The sequence below is a fragment of the Podarcis liolepis genome, assembly GCF_965112155.1.
Source record: "Podarcis liolepis genome assembly, chromosome: 5".
NCBI classification, from domain to species: domain Eukaryota; kingdom Metazoa; phylum Chordata; class Lepidosauria; order Squamata; family Lacertidae; genus Podarcis; species Podarcis liolepis.
Genome location: NC_139556.1, coordinates 41773593 through 41799699, shown reverse-complemented (window position 1 = coordinate 41799699; position 26107 = coordinate 41773593). Strand labels below are relative to the sequence as shown.

At 41.2% G+C, this 26107-nt stretch overlaps 1 protein-coding gene across 3 annotated transcripts in view; it reads left to right on the top strand.

Moving 5' to 3' along the window:
- The window catches only part of ADGRA1 (adhesion G protein-coupled receptor A1), a 313690-nt gene that overhangs the window by 219093 nt on the left and 68490 nt on the right, over positions 1-26107 (top strand). For 2 of the 3 annotated variants that reach the window (XM_083505930.1, XM_083505931.1), the window contains 4 exons: positions 8392-8599; positions 9601-9809; positions 21919-22046; positions 25392-25515. In XM_083505930.1, coding sequence (XP_083362056.1) covers positions 8392-8599; positions 9601-9809; positions 21919-22046; positions 25392-25515 — 669 coding nt within the window. Of the gene's footprint in view, positions 1-8099; positions 8136-8391; positions 8600-9600; positions 9810-21918; positions 22047-25391; positions 25516-26107 lie in introns of those variants that run through there. The other variant, XM_083505932.1, reaches the window with a different exon arrangement.

Here is a 26107-nt window from a genome sequence, read left to right as displayed (position 1 = left end):
TTAGTCACATAGACCTGTGCACAACTAGAGCTGAATCAGGGCACTTGTCTTTTCGCTTGCAAGCTTTTGGGAGCATTCAGCAGTACCACGTGTTTTTTCTCTCTCTCTAATTTTCTGGCTAAGTATGACTAATGGTAGTCTGTAAGATACCTTTTGTGACATTTCCACCATTATTAATGGATCGTGAAATAATCCAGGTCCTGCTGTGAGGCCATGAAGAAATCCAAATGAACAAATACCTACCCAACTTCACCTCTTTCTCTTTCTATTCTTGAACGATTCATATAGGACACAACTCAACCCCACACGCTACCCTGTATGCCTGTTATGGCTGATCCCTGCTAGTAGCAAATAATTTGTGTGGCTTCTTGACCACAAACACAACCTGCAGGTTTTCAGGCCACCATGATACCTAAGTTAAAGGAACATGTGGTAGTGTATGAAACTGCAGGCTCTGTCTGTGTATGGAAGCAGCTGCTATCAGCATAGCAGAATGCAGCCACCACAAGCAGAAGACATTTTAATAGCCTTCTGTTTTACTTGGTTTTCTGTTTTGAGGAATTCAACTAGTGTTGAGGGAAGACCAGGGTGGGAGCATGAGTGCATGGTGAGAGGGAGAACTAAAAAATGGCTTTGGGTACTGTGATGTTTTTATTGTAATGATCTCTATGTGATCTTTTATATGTCTTGATATATGTACAGTTTGTCACTCACCCAGAGCCATTCATTCATTCATTTAACTTTTAACAAGATATACACATAGACAATATAGACACATGTGTTTTTTCCACTGCATCCCAGCCGCTAGTGAAAAGCAGCCAATGAAAAGTTCACAACTGGTTGTGGTCTTGTGGTTTTGCAGTTTGAAAAGCATGTCTGCTTTTGAAACATTTTGCTATGGAGCATTGGGACTCTCTATACCAGAAAGTTTGTCCATCTTCAGTTATGAAAAACATAAAGGTAATATACTTGGAAAGGGGTAGGACTCTATAAAGAACTGCTGAAGGTTCTCTGTCATGGCAGATTTAAGCCTTCAGACAGGAGTGGATCTACACAGAGGAGGGATGGAAGTGAGACAGAAGTTCTTCAGAAAGCCAGTCACAACTTTTATTGGATACAGCTTCTCAGTGGCAAGGTATGCCTTACAAGTAGTAGTGGGAAACCTCTTATCCATTTTTGGCCAGGCCAGGCCACACCCACCTGCTTGACAATTGTCATGGGTCAGGAGTCAGCCTTCCCTACTGAACAGCAGTCTGAAGGGAGAGGAAATGGACTGACTCCACCTGCAGCTGATTGGCCTTTGAGGACAATGGAGGAGAAGGCATGGATGAGAACCAGTTGGCTTCAGCTTTCTTAAACAGGGCTTTTGTCAGCAGTCAGATGCTGGGAACAACACCTGTGGTTACTGGCCCTACCTTGCTGCTCCCCATCTGGACCCTAGGCTTTGTGATCACTTGGTTTTCTTGACCCCTGGAACATTGAACTACATGGACAGCTGTTTGCCCAACCCTCAGAACACTCTAGACTTCTCATGTGGACTTGGCTTGCCAGCAAACATATCTCAGAGACTCCTATCTCCTGTTTGTTTGGCCTCCTATCCCACACAGCTCTGCACTTGGTTGCTCAGCAACGGGGCTTAGGATAGGGCTATGGCAACAATCACCTGGTGCTTCCTGCTTGCATAGAGCTTTGCAAAGCACTTTGAAAACCTACCAAACAATTGATCATCAGGACTTGGAAAACACCTGAGTACAGTGGCCTTGTCTACCTGTCAAACTTGGCCCATGTGGAGAGAAGGCTCTAGCTTGATCCATTTCCCTACCCTGACATACAGGCAGGGGTCCTGCTTCTGACAACCTGTTGTGCTGCCAGAGGCCAGCTGTAAAAACATTTGAAAATGGATAGCACCTTTCCTGCAACCGTGACCTAGCCACCTGGATGTGTGGCAATGGCATCAGACCAGGAGGTGGGTTGGCACATGCCTAGTAGCCTCAAGGCCCCTTATGGGACCACTTGCTTGAGTGAGAGAGTGGGAATTTCACCTAACTCATTATAGAGCACAATGAAAAGCAGAGTCACCAGAGGCACAGTAATCTGGCCTTTGGAGGTCCACCCAGGTATAGACAATGAGCAGACCATTTCCTGTCATCAGACAGGCTGGCATTCCCTTCTCTCTTAATAAGCTCTTCCAAATTGGCTGAGTGTGTTGGGAGCAGGGATTCCAGCCAGCGTTACTGCAGGGCAAAACCAGTCACTACTGGCTGGCTTCTGGTACACCTACACCCCAGCAGTTACAAAGGGGGCTCCTACACCAGTAGAAGTAGGAAGCAAGGTTAAGCCAGATTTCTCTCTCTCTCAACTTCACTGGTAAGACCAGATTTTTCATAAAATTGCATGGGTGCCCCTCTGGATCACAGCCAAATTGTGGACTGTAAGGGTGGCAGCAGACAGAGCATCTCAACCAGGTTCTACACAAGAAGGAAGAACATCGGATGACAAGGGGACAAGTTATGGCCTCAACAGCAGCACATCATCATGTCTCTCTGTGTTTCTTAGACCAGAAAGGATGACTAAGCATATTAAAATTAGATAAATCCTCATTCCTAGACAAATTACATAAACCTCTTTGCTCAAAAGAAGGAAGAGGATGAATGAGTTGAAGAAAATGAATGAATGAATCGATGCTATATTATCTTATGAGGAAGGGCTGCTGAGATAGAGAAGAGTGAATGAACTGATAATGCTGTTGATGAAATGACTTGGTGACATGCAATCTGAGCTATGAATGTACCATTAAGAAAGGACGGGAAGGCTTAGAGCCAGATATGACCCTCCCTTGAAATCTCTGGGCAGGTACCATCTGTATAGCTCGCTAACGCTTCAGAAGATTAGAGATAAATTTCTGCCAAACATCACAGGTTTTCACTCCTCAGCAATATTTCTATGAATTCACCACTTCAACATATTTTAAAATTTATGATCAAAAGTCTGTAGAGCTACAGAGGAAAAGCAAACAAGGCTATACCTTTCTTGCTGATTAGCTGTCTGAAAGCTTATATAAGCTCATCAGTAGGAGCTGTTCAAATATGAAGGCTCCGTTAGCTTATTCTTGGTGTGCTTCTCATTTATGTATTAAGATTAATGAAGCATGTACTACACAAGGCCAGAGAATTTGTTTCTTCCATAATCTAGGTATGCCCCAATACGAAAATATGTTAACAGCCTTGAAGATCAGCATGTTTCTTTAACAGGGATGTTTCCCTGACAGAGAAAGTTTTAATTAGATTTTGGACAGGTTCAAATGCACTGCTTTTCTTTCAGCTAGAAACCTTTCTTAATCATGGTCTGTACTATACTAGAGTTTTCATATTCCATATGCCCTATGGTCTAGTCTAATCTGAATATGAATTCAGTATCCATTCTTCCCAACTGGACTACTTGACACTAGTAACTCGACTAATAACTTCAAATGATTTATACTTCTAAAACATGCTAGCAGATCACCACTTCCCACCCTCAGGAACTATGAAAGAGTATATTTTAGTTGCTGGTAATACTGTTACCCTATGTCTGATGGTGACAGAAATAACAATTTATATAGTTTTTTTAGACTATTGTTGAAGCATTTAATATACATTTGGCAGATGGGGTTTGTCAACATGGGAAGGTAGCCCATCTAGGAGAAGGAACATTCTGATCCTAATCCTCTGCTGCCTTGCGGGTTATCTTTGGGTGAAGGAAAAGCTGAGGAGTAAACCCTACACAAATCCGGAGTGGAGTTCCTAAGATGGTTGGATGATGCCTTGTACACCTCCTTCTGGCATCTCCTGCAACCAAGCTGGTGCTGTGCTTTTCTTTGAACCACACCAGCAAGGCCAAAAGATGGGTCTTATCTAGGCACCCTAGGTCCTCCATACACATTGCCCAGGCTTCGTGCCCCGGAGATGTCATTTCAGTGCTGCTAATGCAGCAGTTTGACTTCATCCTTGGAAGCGCACTCCATTGTCTCTTGAGATGGACAGGTGCCAACAACAACAGGACTCATGCAGATGTAATGGGTTTCCTACCACATGTGTGAGCCTTGGCCTCAGACCCTCCCCTTCCTCTCCCCGTATATGGTCACAAGGATGAAGTCAGAATCAATTTTCCTGAAACTTGGGAGACTCTGGTTCCAAAATAAGCTGGGATCTGAAACCTCGGTTTGATCCTGGCTCATTCTAACTAATTGCATTTTAAAGAGAGTTTGACAAGTTTAAATAAAATTGTTCTGTTTGTTTAAAATTGGAAGCAAAAACTTCCACTCTCCTCTTCACAGCTGTGCAAGAAGAGGCGGGGGCAGCAAATAAATACATAACCCTGAAGCTTGTACACATAGCAGGAAACAATGGCTTCTCCTTACAGCCAAACTACCCCTTCATTACAACTCAAGCAGGAATTCTTAACTGAGTTTGTTAACCTCTATACTATAAGCTCTGATAAGTTCCATACGAATCAGTGGGATCCTTACATGGATTACAATCAAAGTTTTGTTCTTCACTTTGCGACACGGCATTCCCTAATATATTATTTCTGAATATTTTTTTATAATGTTCTCACATTTTCAAGAGTACTAGGAATTCCCCATCTATATATCTGGATGCCTCTCTTTTTCCTTTTAAACCTATATTTTAAAGAGTTCCTTTGGGTGTGTCTACTGGGCTACTTTACAGAAAATGATATTGAATTGTTAATGTTAGGGGTGCTTGGTTTGGTGTGTAGGGTGCTGTTTGTAACAAGAGTGGTCTCAGAAAGTCCTACTGGTGACAGAATATGGAATTTTGGATCAAGGTTTTGTCATAATTCAGAGAAAGTCTGCCTAGATCCTTCTGCATTCAGTGCAATCTTGGGAGTAAGGCCATTGAACTCAGTGGGGTTTTTTCTGGATAAGCTTGTACAGGATTACAGTATAAATGTGTCACATGAGCATTGTTTTGAATAGAACTGCAGTCCAGCAAAAAAATAGCTCCTGCTTAATCATTTTGTTAAAAGGAATGCATAGGTAAATATTATGTCTATTGGTATATATTTTTTAGAGATTTAAGCATGTCTTGTGTTTTCAGGATTGGACTAACTGTGCTGTAATAGCTTGCTAATTGGCCTAAGCATTGAGCGTCATGTGTGCAGCATTTTTCTGAAAGTAATCCCATACTTTAAATAAATAAATAAATATTGTTGAATGGATATTACCAGTATCCTGACAACTTGAAGTGGGGTACATGCTTGTGATAATGATTCATTTGAGCCTTAATTTTCAAAATTTTATGTCTGCTCTGTTAGTTATGCAATATTTCTTTACAATATCTGAAAGAAAGTCGCAGCAAATGTTAGGGTGTTTCCGATCAATAACATGCAGTGTGCAATTGATACTAAATACATTGCAAACTGCAAGGTGTCCCAGTTGCCCCAGTGCCAGCAGTGAGAATCTCCTTTTCTAGCAGAGACGTAACAACCTATGTTTACAAGTTTTCTTTTCTCACCTACTGTATGCTTCTTCTTCATGCTTCCTTCAAAATATAAAAAAATGACTTTTCAACAACATTCTATTAGGGCAGCAAATGTGTGTTTAAAGTGGCTAGGCGGTTCACTAGGCAAAACCTCCAGCAGCCACTGGGGGAGGGAAATTTCAGCTCATAACTTTATAAGCCTAGAGATGGCAGTAGAGAGAGGAGATGCTGAAACCAACACCATGCAATCCCGTGGTTGCCAACAGGGTTTTCTCAGCACAAAATGCTTCACTGGCTATTGCTACTTCAGTTTCACCACATTTTAGAGTGGGGTGGGGAATCAGGGACCAAAGGCCACCCTCCAGACCTCCCTATGTGCTCACACCTCTTTCTGGACCACAGCCTTCTCCCCTGACCTTACTAGCCCTGCTCTGTAGCTTTTGTGTTCTTCTGCCTGGCTGGAATTGAAAACAGAAAGATGGGTGTGTGGATGTATAGTAATCTCATACTTTTGTGTGGTTAGAATGTAGCCTACTGTAGAAAGGAACGAGTCACCCCCACACACACACTTTTGCTGCTAACCATGCCCACCACCACTAGCAATGTGGCCCTCAGAAAGTTGTCCATTGGGGATTGTGGCCCTCAGGCTGAAAAATGGTTTCTCTCCCCTGCTTTAGAGCAACTGGTTGTCTTCATCCTTACAAAAGCTATTGTAAAATGCTTGGTGGGATACTTTCAAAATCTCCAAGCAGATGAGCCCCAAGTCCTGTTGCTTGGTGGTGAATGCAGCTAAACATTTACCAAACAATAACTTGCTGTGCTGTACATGTAACCAGTGGATAAGTCAGTTGCTGATCAGTCAACTTCTACAGACAATATACAGACCTGATGTCTCCCTGCTTTCTTAGATTGTGTTTACAAACCTGATCTGCAATCTGCCCATCAAAACAGTTATATTCATACTATGGAAATTTACCACCTTGTAAACAACCAATCAGGGATGCGGGTGGCGCAGTGGGTTAAACTACAAAGCCTACGGCTTGCCGATCAGAAGGTTGGCGGTTCAAATCCCCGCGACGGGGTGAGCTCCCGTTGCTCAGTGCCTGCTCCTGCCAACCTACTAGTTCAAAAGCACATCAAAGTGCAAGTAGATAAATAGGTACCGCTCCGGCGGGAAGGTAAACGTCATTTCCGTGCACTGCTCTTGTTCGCCAGAAGCGGCTTAGTCATGCTGGCCACATGACCCGGAAGCTGTACGCCGGCTCCCTCGGCCAATAAAGCGAGATGAGTGCCACAGCCACGACTGGACCTAATGGTCAGGGGTCCCTTTACCTAAGCAACCCATCATCTGCTTCGTCCATCAATAAGATTTTCAGTAGACACAACAGGGCACTGGAGGAAACTCTGACATTTTGGCATTTACCCGGGGGGGGGGGGGCAAATGGAACCTTCCATGATGGCAAAGATATAGTAACAGATTTAATAATTGACTATTTGCTGCTTCTTAATTGTGACCCCCCCTCAAACCCACCATATAAGCTGTGTCATCCTACCTAATAGCAAGGACTGGCCCTAGAGAAGCCTGATCTTATGTTTAAAAAACCAACTCAACTGTGGAGTAAGACAGGGCAGTAATACCATTGCCCCCTTGGCTCCAAAGGAATAGTTGGTGCCAATGCCCTATGAATAATACCCTCCCCCAAATAACTCAAACCTTGGCCTGCCACCTCCTCCTCATGATAGTAGTAACTCATGTGCCCTTTTCAGCACGCAGCTTTGTCTGTCTTTGCATGCTTGTCCGTCACAAGCCAATTTATCACAGGCAAATACAAATAATCCAACATTGTCATGTATGATGGTGAAGCTTCTTTTCAGTCCTTGTTTTCAAAGATGCTGCTTCTAAGAAAGTGTGGGGCAATAAATGTTAATGAGATGCCATAGAAACATGTATCTTGCTTCTGGGGAGATGAAAATTACTCAGTCTTCATGCTGCTGTGTTTTTCTAAAAAGAGAGAGAGAGAAAGAGAGAGAGAGAAGAACAAAATACAGGAGTTTGTAAATCAGAGGGCAGCCCCTTATTTTGTCTCTCCCCTCCTTTTGTTTTGCACCCCTCCCCCGCCCCATTCATGCCTCTGGGCTTAATGATGACAAGGTCACCAGTTGTATAAGGGAAAGAGGAGTTAAGTAGAAGCAGAAACAGCTCAGTAATGTAATGGCAAATGTATGTACATTTTGTTTCAGTAACCTAAAAACATGTAAACAGTCACAACTCTGTCCCATTCTTGTGGTCTGACAGCCTCAATATATTCCCTGCCTCCTGCTTCAAGCACATTAGTGTTGTGTGTGTGTGTGTGTGTGTGTGTTTCCACATTTCCTGCAACAGTGAGATGAGTGATTTTCTTTAAGGATGAAATCATGGTCTGAGTAAGGAATAAGAAACCGACTGCATTGCATACTTCAGTGTTTAGAGTCACCCTCTGATGCAATTCTTTGTATTAATAAAACAACATTTCAGTCCCCTTTAATTACCCTTTCAGAGAGATATGTTTTAATGTAAGTTGTCTGGTTCTGTTTTAAGTGAAGGAGAAAACCTGGTAGAGGTTGTCTCTTTAAATCAGATCTGCAGTGTTGATGGACCCTCTAGCAGGCATGGTAAGAACCATTCTCACCTCTGCAGCAGGGAGCTTGACCATACAGACTCGCACATTCAATCAAAACGTTTTCTGTTTTAATATGCACTGTACCAATCCTATTCCCATGGTTACAGCTCCTGCTCCTTTGGTCGCTTCTAGTATGTTGGAAAAGAAGAGAGGCAGCGTACATTTCTCGTACAGGAGTTTAAAACATAATGAAAGCAGCCCTGTTGTGATTTGCATTTTAAATTTTCTTTTTTCCTCTCGTTGTACAGGATGCCGTGGCTGTAGCTTCAGCTCATTTGCCACGGTCTGTCCTCTCTTCGTCTTCAGCCTTGCAATCTGTTGATAACTCCTCTTGCAAGCTACAGTTTATTGCCTTTCGGAATGGAAAACTCTTCCCGAGCACTGCAAACTCATCTAACCTTGCAGATTATGGGAAGCACAGGACCGTTGGCACGCCAGTTGTCTTCATTAAAATAGGTAAGTGCGATGTGCTGCTTCTTTAATCTGAGAGCTAGGCTATACATTAGAGTATATAGAAGAATGGTGCAGTGAAGTACGCAGGTCTGCTGATGGGAGAATTGCCTGTGCTTTAACGCAAGTATGTGGGTTTATTCCTACCTGTCAGGCTTTATTCAAATAAACTTGCACATTGACGAAGCACTGTAGCTGTAAACACATGATTCTCCTTTCTTAGAACTATTATTTATGTTGCTTATTGAAGTTTATAAGAAAAGTAAAGATGGCATGAAGGGTGGGAGGGAGGGATGTTGCTTTTTAATCTTGACCATGACTATTGAAATGCAAATCCTGGAGATTAACAATTTAAGATTAATAATCTGTGGGACAGTGGAGAGAGAGAGAGAGAGAGAGAGAGAGAGAGAGAGAGAGAGAGTCCTGTTGCTTACATAGTCATAGCCATCAGGTTTTTTGATAGCATAAATCTAAAACAGGTAATTTTAAAGGTGAAAATAATAGGTTAAATATTTTCCTTAGATGAAATATTCAACCCATGCAGTTTTAACCTTTTATTTGATCCTGAACTGTGTTCCCATTTCTTTTCACATTTTAAGAGGTTTTGATTTCAGCTTTGTACTAAAAAAAAGATGCCTTAGCTGTTAACCGTAGCAAAAAATAAATAAATAATAAAATGAGGAGTACCCCCCCTTTTTTACTTGAAGCAATGGTCCAACTTCATTTTAATTCATGGTATTTCTGTAGTAAATCTAGTTTTACGAACCATTACCATATCATCTGAAAACCAATGGACTTAAATGGCAGTTATAGGTAATATTAACTATTCCAAACTTTTTATAGATGACCAGAACCTCTTTTATGGGGATTGATTGGGGGGGAATTTTTGCTATTGGTTTTTCTGGTGTGTGTGTGTGTGTTCAAAATTTTAAGAACCTCTGTCTGGAGCATGTAGCAATAAAGCATTTTCCACTTCATTGCTCTAATTCAGTTTGTTCCTTTTGCAGATGGGTGCAGTATCGGAAACCTCACCAGTCCTCTTACTATAGCATTGAAGCACTTTACACAGGGTATAAACCCCATTGCAGTCTTTTGGGATTTTGACCTTCTAGATGGACATGGAGGCTGGTGGGGAGAAGGGTGCTACATAATCAGCTCTACAGGCAACATCACTACCCTTCATAGTACTCACTTTGGTAACTTTGCAGTGCTAATGGTGAGTATATTACTTCGCAAATGTGTGTGCCTATGTCTGTCTGTCTCCTTGCGTGGTACCTGGTTAATTATTTTTGCATTCAGTTGAATATGAGATTGTTTTGAAGAAAGTAAGTTAACTACGAGTGAAAAGAGCAAAGCCATATTGCCTAATTACAGGCCTTGCCGCAAATGACTTTTAATGGAATATTGAAAAAAATCAAAGTTCCATCAAGAGACTATTGGCGGTGGGGGAGTAAACAAATAAATGGGCTGACTGCATATATATATATATATATATATATATATATATATATATATATTTCTTAGGCCCTTTACATCGCCAAAGAGATGACTACCCTTGTTAATGTCCAGCATTATGTTGATCATACTAATTAGTTGCTGGCATGCTGCAATATTGAATCACTTAATAAATGGGAAAGAATAGATTGCCTGCTTCTCTAAACAGGGATGCTGTAGCCCTGGCTGGCTGCTCTTGAAATCCACGTCTGTGTGCTGATGACAGCATTCTTTTTACTAAATGGCTGTTTGTAAAGAAAAAAATATTTCTGTGCAGTGCTAGCACACAAGGCTGCTGAGGGTTGTCCTCAGTCACACTTGAGTTCACAATGCAGTTATTTAAGAATTACGTTAACCCGAAAGTTACCATGACTGATATGGAAGGCACACTAAATAAAATATTGCATCAAACAAAGAAATAAACATGAAACAGTGACAGATGCAGCTGGAGAAAACCACATTAGGGAATATTTCCTACAGCGTTCAGAAGGGTTATTCAGACCCACTTGACATTTTGTAAGAGGCAGTCCTCATGTCTGCACACCATGCTATTGAATCTAGCCTTAATTTTGGTGCATACTTGCATAGAGAAGGTGCTGCCTGTGAACGTTACTGAAAGGTTTATAGTTGAGTAAATAATGCACTGTGTGTGTAATGTGTAAAGGGCAGCAAACACAGACGACAGGAATTGGGAGGACGTGTGTAGAGAATACCAATCTGCTGCTGTCAGATGAAGCGCAGATGTCAACCAATCATGGCTCAAGGCTGTGACAAGGAGTCCTTAAATTCAAATGTTATTGTCTATTTTATTAAACGGAATGCCTTCAATGTTATGTGATCCGTTTCTTTTCAGCCACTGCAGAATACTTCAGAATCCATCTGAAGATCAAATGCTGTCAATTAACATAGCACTTTTATTTTATTTTGGCAAATAAAGTTATATTCAAACACTTAGCTGTTCATTCGATAATTCTGCCCTGGTTCCCAAGATTCTTTCCCCCTAAAGCACCTGTTGTTGCTGCAGGTACCACACCCATTTGGGCTTACCTAGAACTGAATCAGTTCTAAGTGGTGAACTTAAAAACTTTGAATGGGAATGGGAGAAACTCTGGTTTTTCTGGTCTTTACAAATACCATGGATCCATTTTTAGATGACTTCATACGTTTTAACTCTAAGTTCATGTAATCTGATGTGTGCAGTATTATGCATTCTTTTGCCTTTAGTGGGTCTTAACATAACGACTGAGATTGGTTACAAGATTGGAATTTCATTATATACCATGTTTTTACTTAAAACTCTTAGTATGTCAAAAGCAGCATATAATTTTGTTCACCCAGTCCTGCTCTTGAAGTATGTGTATGTAGAAGCAATGTATGTAGAAGCAATATGCCTCCTCCATACCTCTGAAAACAAGCCAATTTTCATCATCATATTGAGAATGATTTCTTGGAGCTTCTAAAATTATCAGTGAAAATCTCTAACAACCACCATGTCATTTGAAATCGTTCATCTGCAATAGGACATCTTGGATTATTAAAGTTAGAGATTTGACATGAATATGGGTGAAGAATACCTAGATACTCAGTGAAGGATGTTTGTTATCAGTGGCATCTCTTATTGTGATAACTGATGGTTTTTCTTTAGCCCAAGTAACAGTTACATGTTCTCTAATACCAGCAAGAAAGTAATATAGACATGCCAAATAAATATGAACTCCTGTTGTGGGTGGAATATTGGAATTGATCTAGATATATCTTGGTTTTAATACTATTCATTGCGTGGCCCTCAGCCTGTCATTCTCTTTTGGCCTAATCTACCTCACAGTGTTGTTGAATAGTTTAGGTTGTTTCCGGACAGGAGTGTACTTTGCAAACAGGTCACAGAGGTATCAAAAATGGGTCTTTGGCAACAGACTTTGGGGGTTTTAAGTTTTTTCCCCTTCCTGGATTTTCCCTGGAAAAAGTAAATCTGGATTAATGGCGGAGGTGGGGGAAATTCAGGTTGGCGTTTTGATGCCAGTGATGTCATGTGGATGTTGCAAAATCTTGCATGCATGAGAAGCACCAATCCATCAGTTAACACCCATCTGGAAGCACCCTTAAGTGAGATAATTCTGCAGATACATAGTATGTGAATGTGTTGAAGAAATAATCCACCAGGAAAGCTACCTACTGCAAACTCCATTGAAATGATGTGAGCAGTCCCTATGGTTTGTTGTTCCCTGGGATATATAGATTAATTCTGGTGTTCCTTTTTTTAAAAAGAAAAACCATTGTGGAGTTCTAAATTACATGGAAACATAACCCCCCCCCACCAAACCTTAATGGAGTATTATTGTGTTGAGGCTTAGCTGCAGTAAGACAAAGTGTGTTAGTAAGGCAATAGCAATTGTGAACGTTGTTTGCATAGCTGCAAGGATAATGTAAATCCTGCTGTGTAACAGCATAAAGCGTAGGCCTAAATTAGCCCATCTCTTTGTTAAACTGTTAGAGCAATGACACTATGGTCAGATTAATTATTACAGTTTGGTTTTGTGCTAGAGTTGTTTGTTGTGAAGCAAATATCCAGGTGTCTCTATAGGCTGGCCCCTTCTCTGTTCAAGCAAGTGGAAAGGTTTTGATGTTGCTCAGTTGTTTAAAGTGTTGGTGCAGCCAAGATAGAAATGAATATATCAGCGTAATATATCCATTTTTTGCGTTTCATTCAATATTTCCCAATATGTTCATGCTTTTTATTAACAGTTGTATCTAAAGGTTTGCATACTTTCTGGAAAATGTAACTTTAAATTAAAAAAAAATTATGGTCTCAGGTGGAAGAGGGTGGAAAGATTACAGAAATATTGTCAAGTGTGATGGGGTCAAGCCAGAAATTCAGTAGATCCAGCATTAGTTCCCAGTACAACTTGGCTGCTGATTAAGGGAGGAAACTGAAGGCAATTCCATCCAAGAGATTTGTATCACAGCCCATAATCCTCCTAGTCTAGGAAATTAGGTGGCACCAGAGCATCATTCTGCTGCCACTGACTGTTATAAAGCTATCTGACATCTGCTGACCTCCGACAGTTAGAGATGTTTCTGACTGTGGTTGGGTTCTTGGTCCTTTCTCTACACCGGCAGACACCATGGCCCCTGCCTCAAATTGCTTGTCTCATCTGCCCTTGGGCCTGAGTGCCCGACACACATTTCAAGAGGAAGAAGTGCTTGGCAGGGATGGATTTGGCACAGTGAATCACATGTGATTGTAGGAAATTGTTCCCTGTTGGTAGGCTGCCAGGGTCCTTGTGGCAGATGTTAAGAGCATTGCAGAATAAGAGGTGATTGTCTTTAGGAGTGGAACCAACTGGAAAGGCAATGATAAGAATTAAATCCTATTAATTGTGCTCCCTAAGTTGTTTGGGAGCAACAGGATCATATAATATTTAATGTAATTCCCAGATCTAGAAAAATCAAGATTTTATATACTAAGTTTAGAATAATAAAAAGAAGCAATAGATTTCTGTCCAGAAATATATGTTTAGAATCAGAGCCATACAAAAACCCTCTTCATTCATTCTGCTAGGGCTCATCCACATGCCTCAGAAGCATGGGTCTTTCTAAGTCTGGGTTTGAGCAGACTCCTTTCCAAGGGAAAACACGTTCTTTAATGATAGATCAGAACAAATGGGAAGACTTGAACTGCCATTGGCTCTGATTGGGCTCTAAAGAGCGGTTTCCCCCACAGAAAAGGAGTGGGACAAGAGGAAGTGTGGCTAAGCCATTCCCCCCTCTGGTGCACCCCTTCCTCATCCCCAAAGGGAACCTCCATAAACACAGGAGGTTCCTTACTCCAGAACTTTGGAGGACTGTTCATGGATGACTGTAAAGAATGGGAAGTGGTGCACAGGAGGGAGCAGGGCTTCCCAGTGTGTATGCCTCCACCTGTCCTTGTGTGATGACAGTCACGCAAGGAAACAGAAAGGCTGAAGACATGCACTAAAGAGTTCTGGAGGCAAGTTACAAAGTGGGATTACAAATATAAACACTTTTCAGATATGCAGATGTGTATTAATTACTATTCTGGGGAGGGCATAAAATAAATTGAAGGAAAAAATGAATATGTGAGACAATGAGAAGATACAGGGAGTAATAGTAAAATAAGAATAATGGGACAAGTTAGTATTTCTCTTCCCATTCCAGCACTAGGTCTGCTTTAAAATAAATACCGTATTTTTTGCACCATAACACTCACTTTTTTCCTCCTAGAAAGTAAGGGGAAATGTCTGTGCGTGTTATGGAGGAAATGCCTACGGGTGGCATGCCTACGGATTTTCCTCCTCTAAAAACTACGTGCGTGTTATGGTCGGGTACGTGTTATAGAGCGAAAAATACGGTAAATACTGTCACTCCTTAATTTTGACGAGAGCTTGGGGGCCAGAAATAAATTGCCTGGAGAGTCACATCAGGCCCCCAAACAGGGAGTTAGCCACCCCTGATATCTGGACACTCAATATATTCACAATTAAATGAGCCTATGTACTGGGTATGCCAAATATCAGGTCTTTTTGCCTTTTAAAAAAAGTTTTTACAAGTGTAAGTGTTTGACCTGTATTGCTAGCATGCTTCTAGTTATTATGAGGCATAAAAAATGTAACCACCACAGATGACCTTAGACTACACACTGCTTTTTGCAATTAAATCTTGATTCTATCTGAAAATGTGTCTTTAAACTTCTCTAAGATTCCTGTTCCTATCCCAAAATCTGAAATGGTGCTCTGTACAGTATAGAAGTGTAGATGTGCTGCATCCCTTATGCTTCTGTGTCCATATAAGTCAAGTTACGGACATCAAATGCCAATTCATTAGGTAATGTTATGGATCCCTTGTGCCAGATTACATTAACCTCATGCAAAAAATCATTACTATGTAGATTAGGAGCTATAGGCTTGTAAATCTTGTGTCTAGATAGATCAAGTATGCTTCTAGAGATTGATCTACTCTCTTTTTAGACAAAGTTGACCTCATTGGGGTGATTATGGCGATACCTTAGACTAAGCATGCATTTTCAGCTTAGTGAGAGAAGTGAAGTTTATATAGAAAAGTCTTATCTGTGGTTGAAACTGAATGTTTGACATTTCTTTAGACTGGATCTGCCCACTGTTACATGAGAAGCCTGATTTCAGATACCCATTGTTTAAAACAGTGATCAACCATTTGTCTTTTTGACATTTCTCCTTTAGAATCATGGCAGTCTGTTCCGGATTTGAAGCCTTGAAAATCCAGAACTTGTAAATAGACATAAAATGTTGGCAAAACTTCCTCTCTGCTAGTAAAACAAAATCGCTGCCTTATTTCCACAGAAACTTTTGAGCCATTGTTTTGAAATCGCTGCCATGATTTATTGGTTTAGGCTGTGGCGGTAGCCCACAAACCAGCTGACTTTAGCATGCTTCCAGAAATTTAATTAAGAGTACAGTCCTGTGCATGTCCCCTCAGTAAGTCCCACTGAGGAAAGGATGTAAAGGATGTATGTAAGACTCTTTTTAAAGTACTTTTCCATTTCTTTTGTGGCGATGGACCACCATTCCATCCACCATAGGATATAGAAAAAGCATTCCTTGCTGAGCTAGGTACAACAACCTTGTGCTCTTTTGTGATAGGAACGACTGCATCCATAACTACTTGGAAAGATTCATTAAACTACAGAGGAGTCAGCACCAAGCATGTTACCCCAACTAAATACCTCATCCCAGGCCTCCTCACTCCATCCCATTTTATGAAGTTTGATAGATGGGAAATGTTTTTGGGATGATCTGTGTTTATTCACTGAGCGTTGCCTCCCTTCCAGTGGGGGACAGAGAGCCCATGGGATTTCCCCAAGTAAATCAGTATACTAAAAATGGAAAGATGTTTCTGTAATGACCGAGGATGGTATCTGATGTGGCTGTGCTGGCAAAAGGTGGAGCACAAGTCTTTTGCCAGTTTCCCCTAACACTTAAGTTTCCATTCTCCTGGAGATCTGGTCCTACGGCCTGTGGGGCCCTCTGGAAAAGTGTGGGGTATGGCACAGAGGCCTGCAGCTAGCAGGGGCAGTCAGTGGAAATCAGGTACCGTGCTTTCACCACCATTGGACCCAACCTGAAATCTATTGGACTGCTTTATGTTTTATTAGATGTTTGCCATGCTCAAATGTTATTTCCATTCATAATTATATGATTTTATCAAGTAGTAGCAGAAAAGTCCTTTAAAACAAGTTGTGTTGTTTTAATAGTATTGTCTTTGACATCTATCCCCCTACAGTTACTTCAATACATTGCACAATCTTTTAAAAAAAATTACCCCATCAAAGAGTTGAACAGGTTTGTATTCCAGAGGAGTAGCCATGTTAGGATGTAGTAGCAAAAAAGAAAGAAAGAACTGAGCGCTGCCACACGTGAAAACTGACTAATTTATTGTTGCATGGATTTTTATGGGCTAGCCTCTTACCTCATCAGACACAGGATCTGACCTCAGTTGCAAATGTCCATAGTGATTTATTCCTCTCCACCTCTCCCCACACTGTCGCTACATTTCTAGACTCAAGTACCATATTCCCATTACTCAGATGTTTGCTTCTAGGTACCCTTCAAGCTGTCTTTTCCTCCATGACATAAAGATTTATATACAGTTTCTCTGTATTATAGATTTTTCTGTTTGAGACAACTTTTCCCCATGGAAGAGAAATAAAAGTCCTCTATTATTTGAAGCTATTTCATAACTACTGGAATAGAATAATTCCCATGGAAAGGATGATGCAATTACTGTTTTCTGTTTCTTTATCTACGTAGGCTTTATCCTCGACATCCTTCTGCATTTTCAGCCATGCTTAGATATTTATTTTTCAGTGTCCCCTCTTCTAAAAATTCAGATATCCGTTGCCAGTTACCAATATTTATGTCCTCTATATTCTCCTCTAGGACATAAAATCAGAAAACTGCCTTGTTCAGATGTGATGTACAATTACACTACTTTGCATACTGTGTGGAAAAAAATATCTTTATCTTTCACTTGCTTTTTCTCTCGGGGGATCACTCAGGGGAGGCTGACAGATCAATAAGATTTAATTATCATTAAAAGGCAGACAAGATTAATTTATCATGTATCTGTAATGAAATCAGTTTTCTGTGTACAGAACAGAATAAAGGGTATTTTACAATGCCGTTAATACGTTGTGGTATTTTAGCTTAAAGTTTCATCGCTTGACAGGTTTACTGTGTCAGATCAGAAGTGAGCTAAAGATGAAATTATGACTAGTTTTAAATGAAAATGGCCTTTAAAGGCTCGATTGTTCATGACTCTTCTGTAGGCAAAATGGCTCTACTGAACAAGACATATGGCATTAGCTTTCATAGAGGCACTTGAGCGTAATATGATGAGATGAATCCTGTGATTACATACATACACCCAGATAAAGGCTCTTGCATGTGTTGAATTGGGCTATCTAAATGAAACACTTCTAAGCAACTCACTATTGTTATTTTGTATGTATTTTTCCACTCATATATTTAATGCTGCCATTGTAAGCATTAGAACTTCCAGTTGTATTATCCCCCACCCCAAAAGAAAATTGTGTTGTTGGTGTTTTGTTGTATAGCAACATAAAAGGAAGTACTTACCTTGTTACTTCCTAGAATCATGACATTGGCACTATACAGTTAGATAAATTTCCGAAGTGAAAATGGCCTGTAAACAGAATTCTAACCAGACTCCATAGCCCATAACAGTGATTACGTTAGTGAGAGCTGGAAGCCACTGCTGTTGCTGTTGTTTTTCTTGCCGAGCAATCAACAGTGGCAGGCAGAAGCACTCCTGTTGAACATTAAGGCGGCAGTTCTGCACTGAGCTGCACACGCTTACGTTTCTGGAGGTATAAATAGGTGCAGAATCACAGCATAAATATTCAACAATCCCAAGTGTCATCACAATCAAATGCACTGCTTACAATTAAACTTATGCATAATGCCATCCAAGGGTTTACAGATACCTTGGCCACAGCTAATTCAGATGTTCTTTACATTAGACATAACATAACCCTTTCTCTGTGTGGCCTTAGAAATCAAGGCTTAATGCACAAAGGCCAAGGCAGATTGGCCTTGGCATGCGCCAGCCACATACATGCAAGCAAGCAGAAGGCCTTCTTGCACAGTGTTTACTGCAGAATTTCCATTTCTTATTACAAGAAATACCCAAAGCACAAGCAAGCTCCCATCTTGTGCTGAGGAAATGGCTAAGCAATTTCTAAAGCAACGAACACACAGCCCAAAATTGAAGAACAGGTCAGTTTATAGGCATGGGAAATACTGTGTTAAATGGATAACAGGGGCTGTCAGTGTGGCACTTATGGACACACAAGTTCCCCCAGACACCTCTATTGGCACCCATGGGAGCCGAAAGCTTGAGAACCCCTGCTTTATCACATCTAGGATTCATTCCTCAACTTCAGACCTGTTTTTGTCCTGTTTAATTTAAAATAATACAGGAAAATCTATCCTCAGTGGAATATGTATGTTATAATATAAGCAGAGAGCTTTCCTTTCATTTGAAAGCTCACAAAGTGAGCAAAAGGTATTTCTTATGTCATCTGCAGACAGCAGAACAGCTGGAAATATCTATGAAAAGGCTGTACAGTAGCAAAGAGCAAACGAGGCCTTACTTAAATGCCTCCTGGGTCTTCATAAAGCAGCCCATGTCAGTACCCACTATGCAAGTGAGAGTTGAACAATTTGACAGAAGCAAAACAAGCAGGTAAGAAGCAACTGACTTGGGTTGTCATGAGGAGGTACATTAGAACATTTTAGTACTAGGAGAAATTATCTCATGGAAAAAGTACAATGAATATGGAAGAACCCCATGCAGATATTTCCCAGACATGGGTATCAACCATGTCTCCCTGTGCAAGAGGAAATTGGATTCTTCCTTTGGGACTAGAGTGGTTGTATGTCCTACCTTACAGAAGACAATAGTCTACGGTGGTACCTCGGGTTACATACACTTCAGGTTACAGACTCCACTAACCCAGAAATAGTACCTCGGATTAAGAACTTTGCTTCAGGATGAGAACAGAAATCGTGCTTTGGCGGCGTGGCGGCAGCAGGAGGCCCCAGTAGCTAAAGTGGTGCTTCAGGTTAAGAACAGTTTCAGGTTAAGAACGGACCTCCAGAACGAATTAAGTACTTAACCCGAGGTACCACTGTATTTTGAAGAGCTATCTGCTGACATTCCTCGATTTAAAGGTCTTCTCTAATTGAGAGGTGTCCAGTCCAAGTTTGATTTAAGGATGAGAAACCATAGGAATGTAGAGCAGGAGCTTTGAAGTTGCCCGTAAGCAGTTAGCTGCCCCTGATTATCAGGCAGAACAGGATTGGTGTCTTTCTAGGGTGATATATATTGTGTTTCTATTTAAATTATAATAATGGTTTCTAAATTTGTGCCTGTGTGTTCTTATGAGTTTGGAGTGTTGGGCTGTATGCTGAGATCCTTCTAATCCCTGGATTCAGCAAGTGTTAAAATATAGGACTCCTAATGAGGTGATCACCTGTTAAGGGGAACAAAGGAAAGGGGCTCAATGTGAGATGGCAAATTGGTGGGAGCCAGTGAGGCCCATCCCTCAACTTGCAGTAGTTAGAAAGACAAAGCCAGAGTTGAGATCAGAGAGTTGCAGGGAAAAGCAGAAAGCTGGAGAGAGAGTCAGAGAGACTGTTGATTTCTGCTTGAATCCAAGGCTGTGGCTATGGAGAAACAAGACCCTTTTGGGTGTTACTTCTGTGAAATCTCTCCATCACAGGGTCAGGTTGTATATACGTGTTAAAAAAAAATCACATATCATAAAGACACCACAGTCTTCACTGTGCCTCATTCCAAAGGAGACACAAACCTGGACCCTCTGGAATCTTGCACTGCTCAGAGGTTGGGTGACATGCAACAGTATATAAATCACTGGATGCAAATTTCATGCATACTGGTCTCTTCTTTTGGCCTCTTTTTCTGGCAGTGCGTAACTGGCTGCATTCAGGTCTGTGGATGGATTACTGGACCAGTTCACTCTTGGTCTTTAGAAAAAATCCAAGGTGTTTCTAATGAGAAGGAAGATTTGCTGGGCTGGGTAAAGGGAGTGGCAGTCTGGTGTTGATTTGTAGCTGACTTTGTTACAATTTCAGTGCTTTCAGTTTTTATATTTGATTGATGGGTATTTGAAATGATTGCTTTAAATCTGTTGAAAGCGCAGTATCACTGTCTAATTTATGATTGTACGGTATATGGAACTGTCTTTCTGTTTGTAAGTGGATTCAGAAACCTTGGTTTGGAGAGGAGGGAACACTGCTGGAATTCTGCTGAATTTCTTTACTTTCGGCTGAGATAAAAATTTAAAATTTATATTTTGATTGTTCAGGCACTGGCTGGAATTGGAGTTCTAGCGATCACAGAGTGGGTGTACTATTCATACTAAGAATAGAAATGATCATAATGCTACCCTTAGTACCCACTTGACGTACAGATTCTGTAGGTCAAAGGTGGTGAAATTCTCAGACTTTCTGCTCTCTGAATTAGAATCCATAAGCCCCTGGCACTGCCTTCATAATTAGCTCCATTTATTTAGGTCTTCTGCTTTATGTTCTTGGATAAATAAAATAGGTCTATCTGCATCACTTTCTCCGTTGCAAGATACCAGTTTGCTAATTCATTGAACTAGTCAAGTGGGTTGGCTTACTTTATTGGCAAAAATCGAACCTAGGTCATATTTACACCATACATTTAAAGCATACACCAGTCACGGCTTTCTTCCAAAGAATCCCAGGAACTGTAATTTGTTAAGGGTTCAGAGAGTTGCTGGGGAACCCATCAAACAGCTAAAATTCCAGCTTCTTACAGTTCCTGGGATTCTTCAGGTGAAGTCATGACTGAAGAGTGCTTTAAATGTATGGCATGGATGTGACCCCACAAACTGGGGGAAAGATATGACTCAGTTTTGATTCTGAGCTCTGTCAAAGAATGGCAAGCATTTATTGTGTGGAAGAATGTCATATTTGCTTATGAAGGAAGCAGTAAATGGTGTGCAGGAATGTGGGCTTATTTCCACAAAGGTTCAAGGAGCTAATGAGAGGCCAAAGTCAGTTGAAAGACAGGACAAGGATCCCTGGAGAAATTGCAGACTCTGACTAATTGCTCTCTCATGCAGGTATAACCGATTATGTAAACAAGAGCAGGGTTGTTGTCTATAGTATATAAAGCTAGCTGACTTCTTTCCATGTATACGGTACCTATAATTAGACTAAACCATGGATTTGTATATTTTTGTTTTTGAAATATATTTTTTTAAACCTATTTTTTAGGGTATCTACCCTTGCAAGGCAATTAGCAGCATCAAAAGTCACAAACATATAACAAATGTCCATATGTCAGAATTCCAGGTTATTAAAATGACATTAAAAGATAGAAGCACTTGTTAAAAACATCTATTACACAGCATCATAAAGTTACCCACATGGGGAGCAGAAATTTTTGGAAAGTCTTTAAGGCTCTCCTAAAGTTCAACAAAGAAGGGACCAAACAGATTCCTGGGAACAGTCTTCCAAGATGAGAGGCACCCTGAAAAGGCTCAGTTCCAAGTACTCACTGGTGAACCAGAGAGCAGAGTCTCAGGTACCAATCTTAAAATTCAGGCATGTTCCTATAGATCAAGGTTTCTGACTGACAACAACAACCATTAATAATAATAAAACCTTTGGAAAAAGTCCAGTATAGCGTTGCACTGGGTTGCAGTCTTTTTCATATATACTTTTAGAAGATTAATCTGTTTTGTCTTCCTTACTTGGCAGGATCTGAAGACAGTGTTGACCCTCCCCCAGTACCCTGGGGAGTTCCTGCACCCTGTGGTCTATGCATGTACTGCTGTCATGCTGTTGTGCCTGTTTGCTTCAATTATCACCTATATTGTGCATCACAGGTAAGAAGGAATATGACAGTTCATTTGAGCCAGCCTCTGTTCCATTCCATTTTCTGCAGTAAAAAAAAAGTACTCGAAACTCACATTTCCCCCACCCCATCCAATTTTCAGATGTTTGGAGGCAGCAGGAATTCTGGCATGCATGATTTAGTAAATGTTATCATCTCAGGTACCCTGCATCCCTCCCCCCACGGCACTGGGGGGGGGGAGCTGTGAACTGCCAAAAAGGGGCCAAAAGCAAGCCGATGACTTGACCAGGTGGTTTTGCCCCTACCCCAGCCACCTTTACCTGCTTAGATCCCTTGAAGCAGTGTATCCTTGCTGTAGATGCCATCCAGCTTTCCACAGCTTGATGGGTTGCTTGCAATGAGTGAGGGGTGGGGCATCCCTCTGTCATGACATTTGTAGGTGAAATCTCAGCCACCCAGCAAAGGAGCTTGGAAATACTTACACTACTTTTAATTTACTTAGAATATCCAGGACTCATTTTCCAGGCTGACAGGATAGGTGGGGTTATGTATTTATTTATTTTGAATCATTTGTATCTTGCTTGTGTGGTTTCAAGAAAACATGCAAAATAGAGATGGAAGAGCTTCCCCTGGTTCACGTTGCATTGGCTCAGCTATGAGCTATTTCATCCTCACTATCAGAAATAATTTTGCTTGTTTCCCAAGCAATCTGGCATTTAAGAAATCATTGCACTCCTCCCTCTGCTCCAGCCCTTCCTGATTCCCAAAGCACTTAATTCCCCATGCCCCCCTTTCTCTTAAAAAGACTTGGTGGCTGGCAGGAGCAGCAGCAGTGACACACAGGGAGAGGCGCAAGATGCTCAGGCACCAGGGCAAGTGAAGGGAGATGCAGTTCTCTCATACATCACCAGGCATTTTATCCTGGTGCACCACTACACAGCATTCATTGGGACTTAGAGGGAGTAGGGGATAGAGGGACAAGGCAGACGCCCTTCTCGCTACCTGCCACTGCTGCACCTGCCCATTGCAAGCAATACAATTTTAATCAGGGAAAGGGGGAGATGCAGGAGGCTGGTGGAGAGGTACCCGCTCCTATCCAAATTTGATAAGTATCATCCGTGCATCTGCTCCAAAGTAGCTAATGGCAGTGATTGGCTCATAGCACCTACCACCACTATTGCCTTTCCCCAAGGAATTACTGCATGCACATTACCGTAGTGTTACATTTCTGTGAGATGTTCCTGTAATACGTTAACAAGCTCCAACAGAAGTGCTTTACTCTGGGCCACATGCAGAGACACAACATAGTGGTGTCACCCCAAATAAATCCTTTAGTAGCTGATGATGAGATTGCAGTCCTAATCATTAAATGAGTTAGTGCACTGTCACATACTGAAGAGCACTAAGGTCTCCTTTAGTGTCAGTTTGCATTAACAGTGTTGAGCGTACAGACGTCTGTTCCATAGCGCGTTTCATGGATGCACATCTTTTCCACCCTTGTGCATACAGTATGCCTTGGTAAGCTTCACTGGCAATGCTTTCCCAAATGTGTCCCTCCATAGCACACAGAATGAGAAAAAGGCCATATAGCCCCCACAAGTGTGATGGGATAGCAGTGGGCTTCTTCTGTCTTCTTTAAATGTACCTGTTTTCTGCTGTAACTTGTGTAGCGGCCCATGCATTCTTCAAATTTTGTTGAGTTGTTATCTTATCTGTACAAGCTGCTTGACAACATCCTGTCACACTCGAGTGTAGGGATGGGGAGTCTGTGGTCCTGTAGACATCAATTACAACTCACAGCTGTCCCAAGCAAATTTGGTCAATGGTCAGGGATGGTGGAAGTTGTGGCTTAGCAACATCTGGATGGCCCGTTCCTATGCTAGTGGGGATCAATAAATATTATTTGCGATAGGACTATCCAGACAGGAGCAGCCTTGATTCAGTGGTAGGGACACCAGATACTGGAAGTTCCCACCTGGATGTTAGCTTGGAATGAAAGCATTTAAATTTTCCCATTGGTGTGAATAATTTAGTTTTCTTGCAATGCACACAAGGACACTTTTATGGTGAGGTCCCTTGTGTGTCTTATGTTATAGTGGTCTCCAGGGATTCTCGCAATATACAGGTTCCACTCTCTCTCTCTCACACACACACACACACACACACTACTCATCATCACGATAGGCATTTTGCTACTTGTGTATGGGTATCATTTTATGTGATTGGCTATAAGTAATTGGCATAGAAATGCTGTTTTATTGTACTCTATAAACATAAATCAGCAATAACTGATGTATTGCTTGCTTGGTTTTGTCTATGCTTGATTAATTGGGTGTTTCGTACTCCTCTAGCATACAGGAGTGTGCAATATGCACTGAAAATCTCAATCAATATGTCTGTTTATCAAGCTACTTCCTCCATTATCTGTGCTCCAGAATAAGACCCAGTACTTATGCAACCTTTGTGGTATGCGAGCAGAGTAGTAGGTCTCCTTCCTGTGCGGTCAGGGCCTCTGTAGCCAATGAGGAATGAGTTGTGCTGCTTCTCCCTTAAGAACATTAGAAGGAATTGCATGCCGCTGGAGTAGACATGAGTACTTGGCTTGAGAGCTCATTTGTTTCCTATAGCACATGGCTTAGTTCAGAGAATGCCATAGAGATGCATTGCCTGTTCCAGTTCTGAAGCTGAACAGCCACAAGAGCCAGCTTTGGTAACAGATTGCTTGAGAACCCCACTGCCCAGAGCTCCTTGGAGGGAAAGTGGGACAGAAAGGCAACAGCCAAATAAATGTTGACTTTGTTGTTAATTAAGCCTAATGCAAAAGCCACAATCCTTGTTCTGTAGGTAGTACATCTTTCTGAAAGCTTCTTTGCATAACAACCTCATTCAAAGTTGCTTTGGGCTCTGTTTTGTTTACACATTCAAAGGGCTAATTGAACGCTAAAATAGGAAAACAAAGAGATAGAGAGAGCCTGCCCGCCTGCCCCTGTAGCCCCTGGTTAAACAAACGATTTCACTTGCATCTGAGTCATTGCAGGATAACTGGATCATGGAGTTAGGTAATAGCATGGCTGCTAACATGTATTCAGAGGGCAGTGGTGTTAAGAACTCAGTGAAATAACGCAGAGAAAGTGACCCAAGAAAGAGGTTGAGGCTCAAACACTGCAATTCTGTAATACTTCCTCTATGAAAGCAAGGCTTGTTGGTGCAAAATAACAATTCTGGCTCAACAGTTTCTGAAACAACCCCAAGCTCCTCCGGTCACCCGAAGGACTCCTAGGTTGGAATTCAGGGCTGTACATTCAATGTGTTGTTATGATTTATGTGATGCTTTTCACAACAGTTATATGACTTTGTTTTTGTTAACTTCAAACAGCACAATTCGAATCAGCAGGAAAGGCTGGCACATGCTTCTCAACTTCTGTTTCCATTCTGCTCTCACTTTTGCTGTTTTTGCTGGTGGAATAAATCGTGTAAAATACCCAATTATCTGTCAAGCGGTGAGTGCATGCATTATAATTCGCATTTATTTTATAATGGAACAAAAACTGAATTGCACATATTGATGACCTTAAGTGTTCTTCATGTATATGGATGGATGCATTGATCTTCAATTGCTGTTTGTTTGGAAAATGTAAAGATTTTTCTTAGTACTAAAGGGCCACAGTGCAGCCAGGAGATCTTATCTGTCCCTTCTAGGCATGGGGAACTGTTTTACAGCTCATTCCTACCATGTTTACTTGAAAGTAAATCATACTGTTTTCAGTAGGACTTACAAAAATGTTTAGGATTATCTCTCTCAAGTCTATTAACTTCTTTCTGCGTTGTTTTTGTTTACAAGTGACTCTCCTCCTTCCCCCCCCCTTTCGCTTTAGAAATATACTGAGAGTTGTTTATTATTTGTAGATCTCTTTGAGATCAAGTTTTAAGAGCGGCTTTCTTTGTTGAGTATTTCTAAGCCTTTTAAATTATGTCATCAGCACTCGAATGTGTGTTTATTATTAAGTACACTTTGGGGCATCTTGTTTTAAAAATAGACTGTGCCTTGAATTAAGTGAAAGTGCAGAAGCTGGAGTTTGCTTCTGGGTTTCA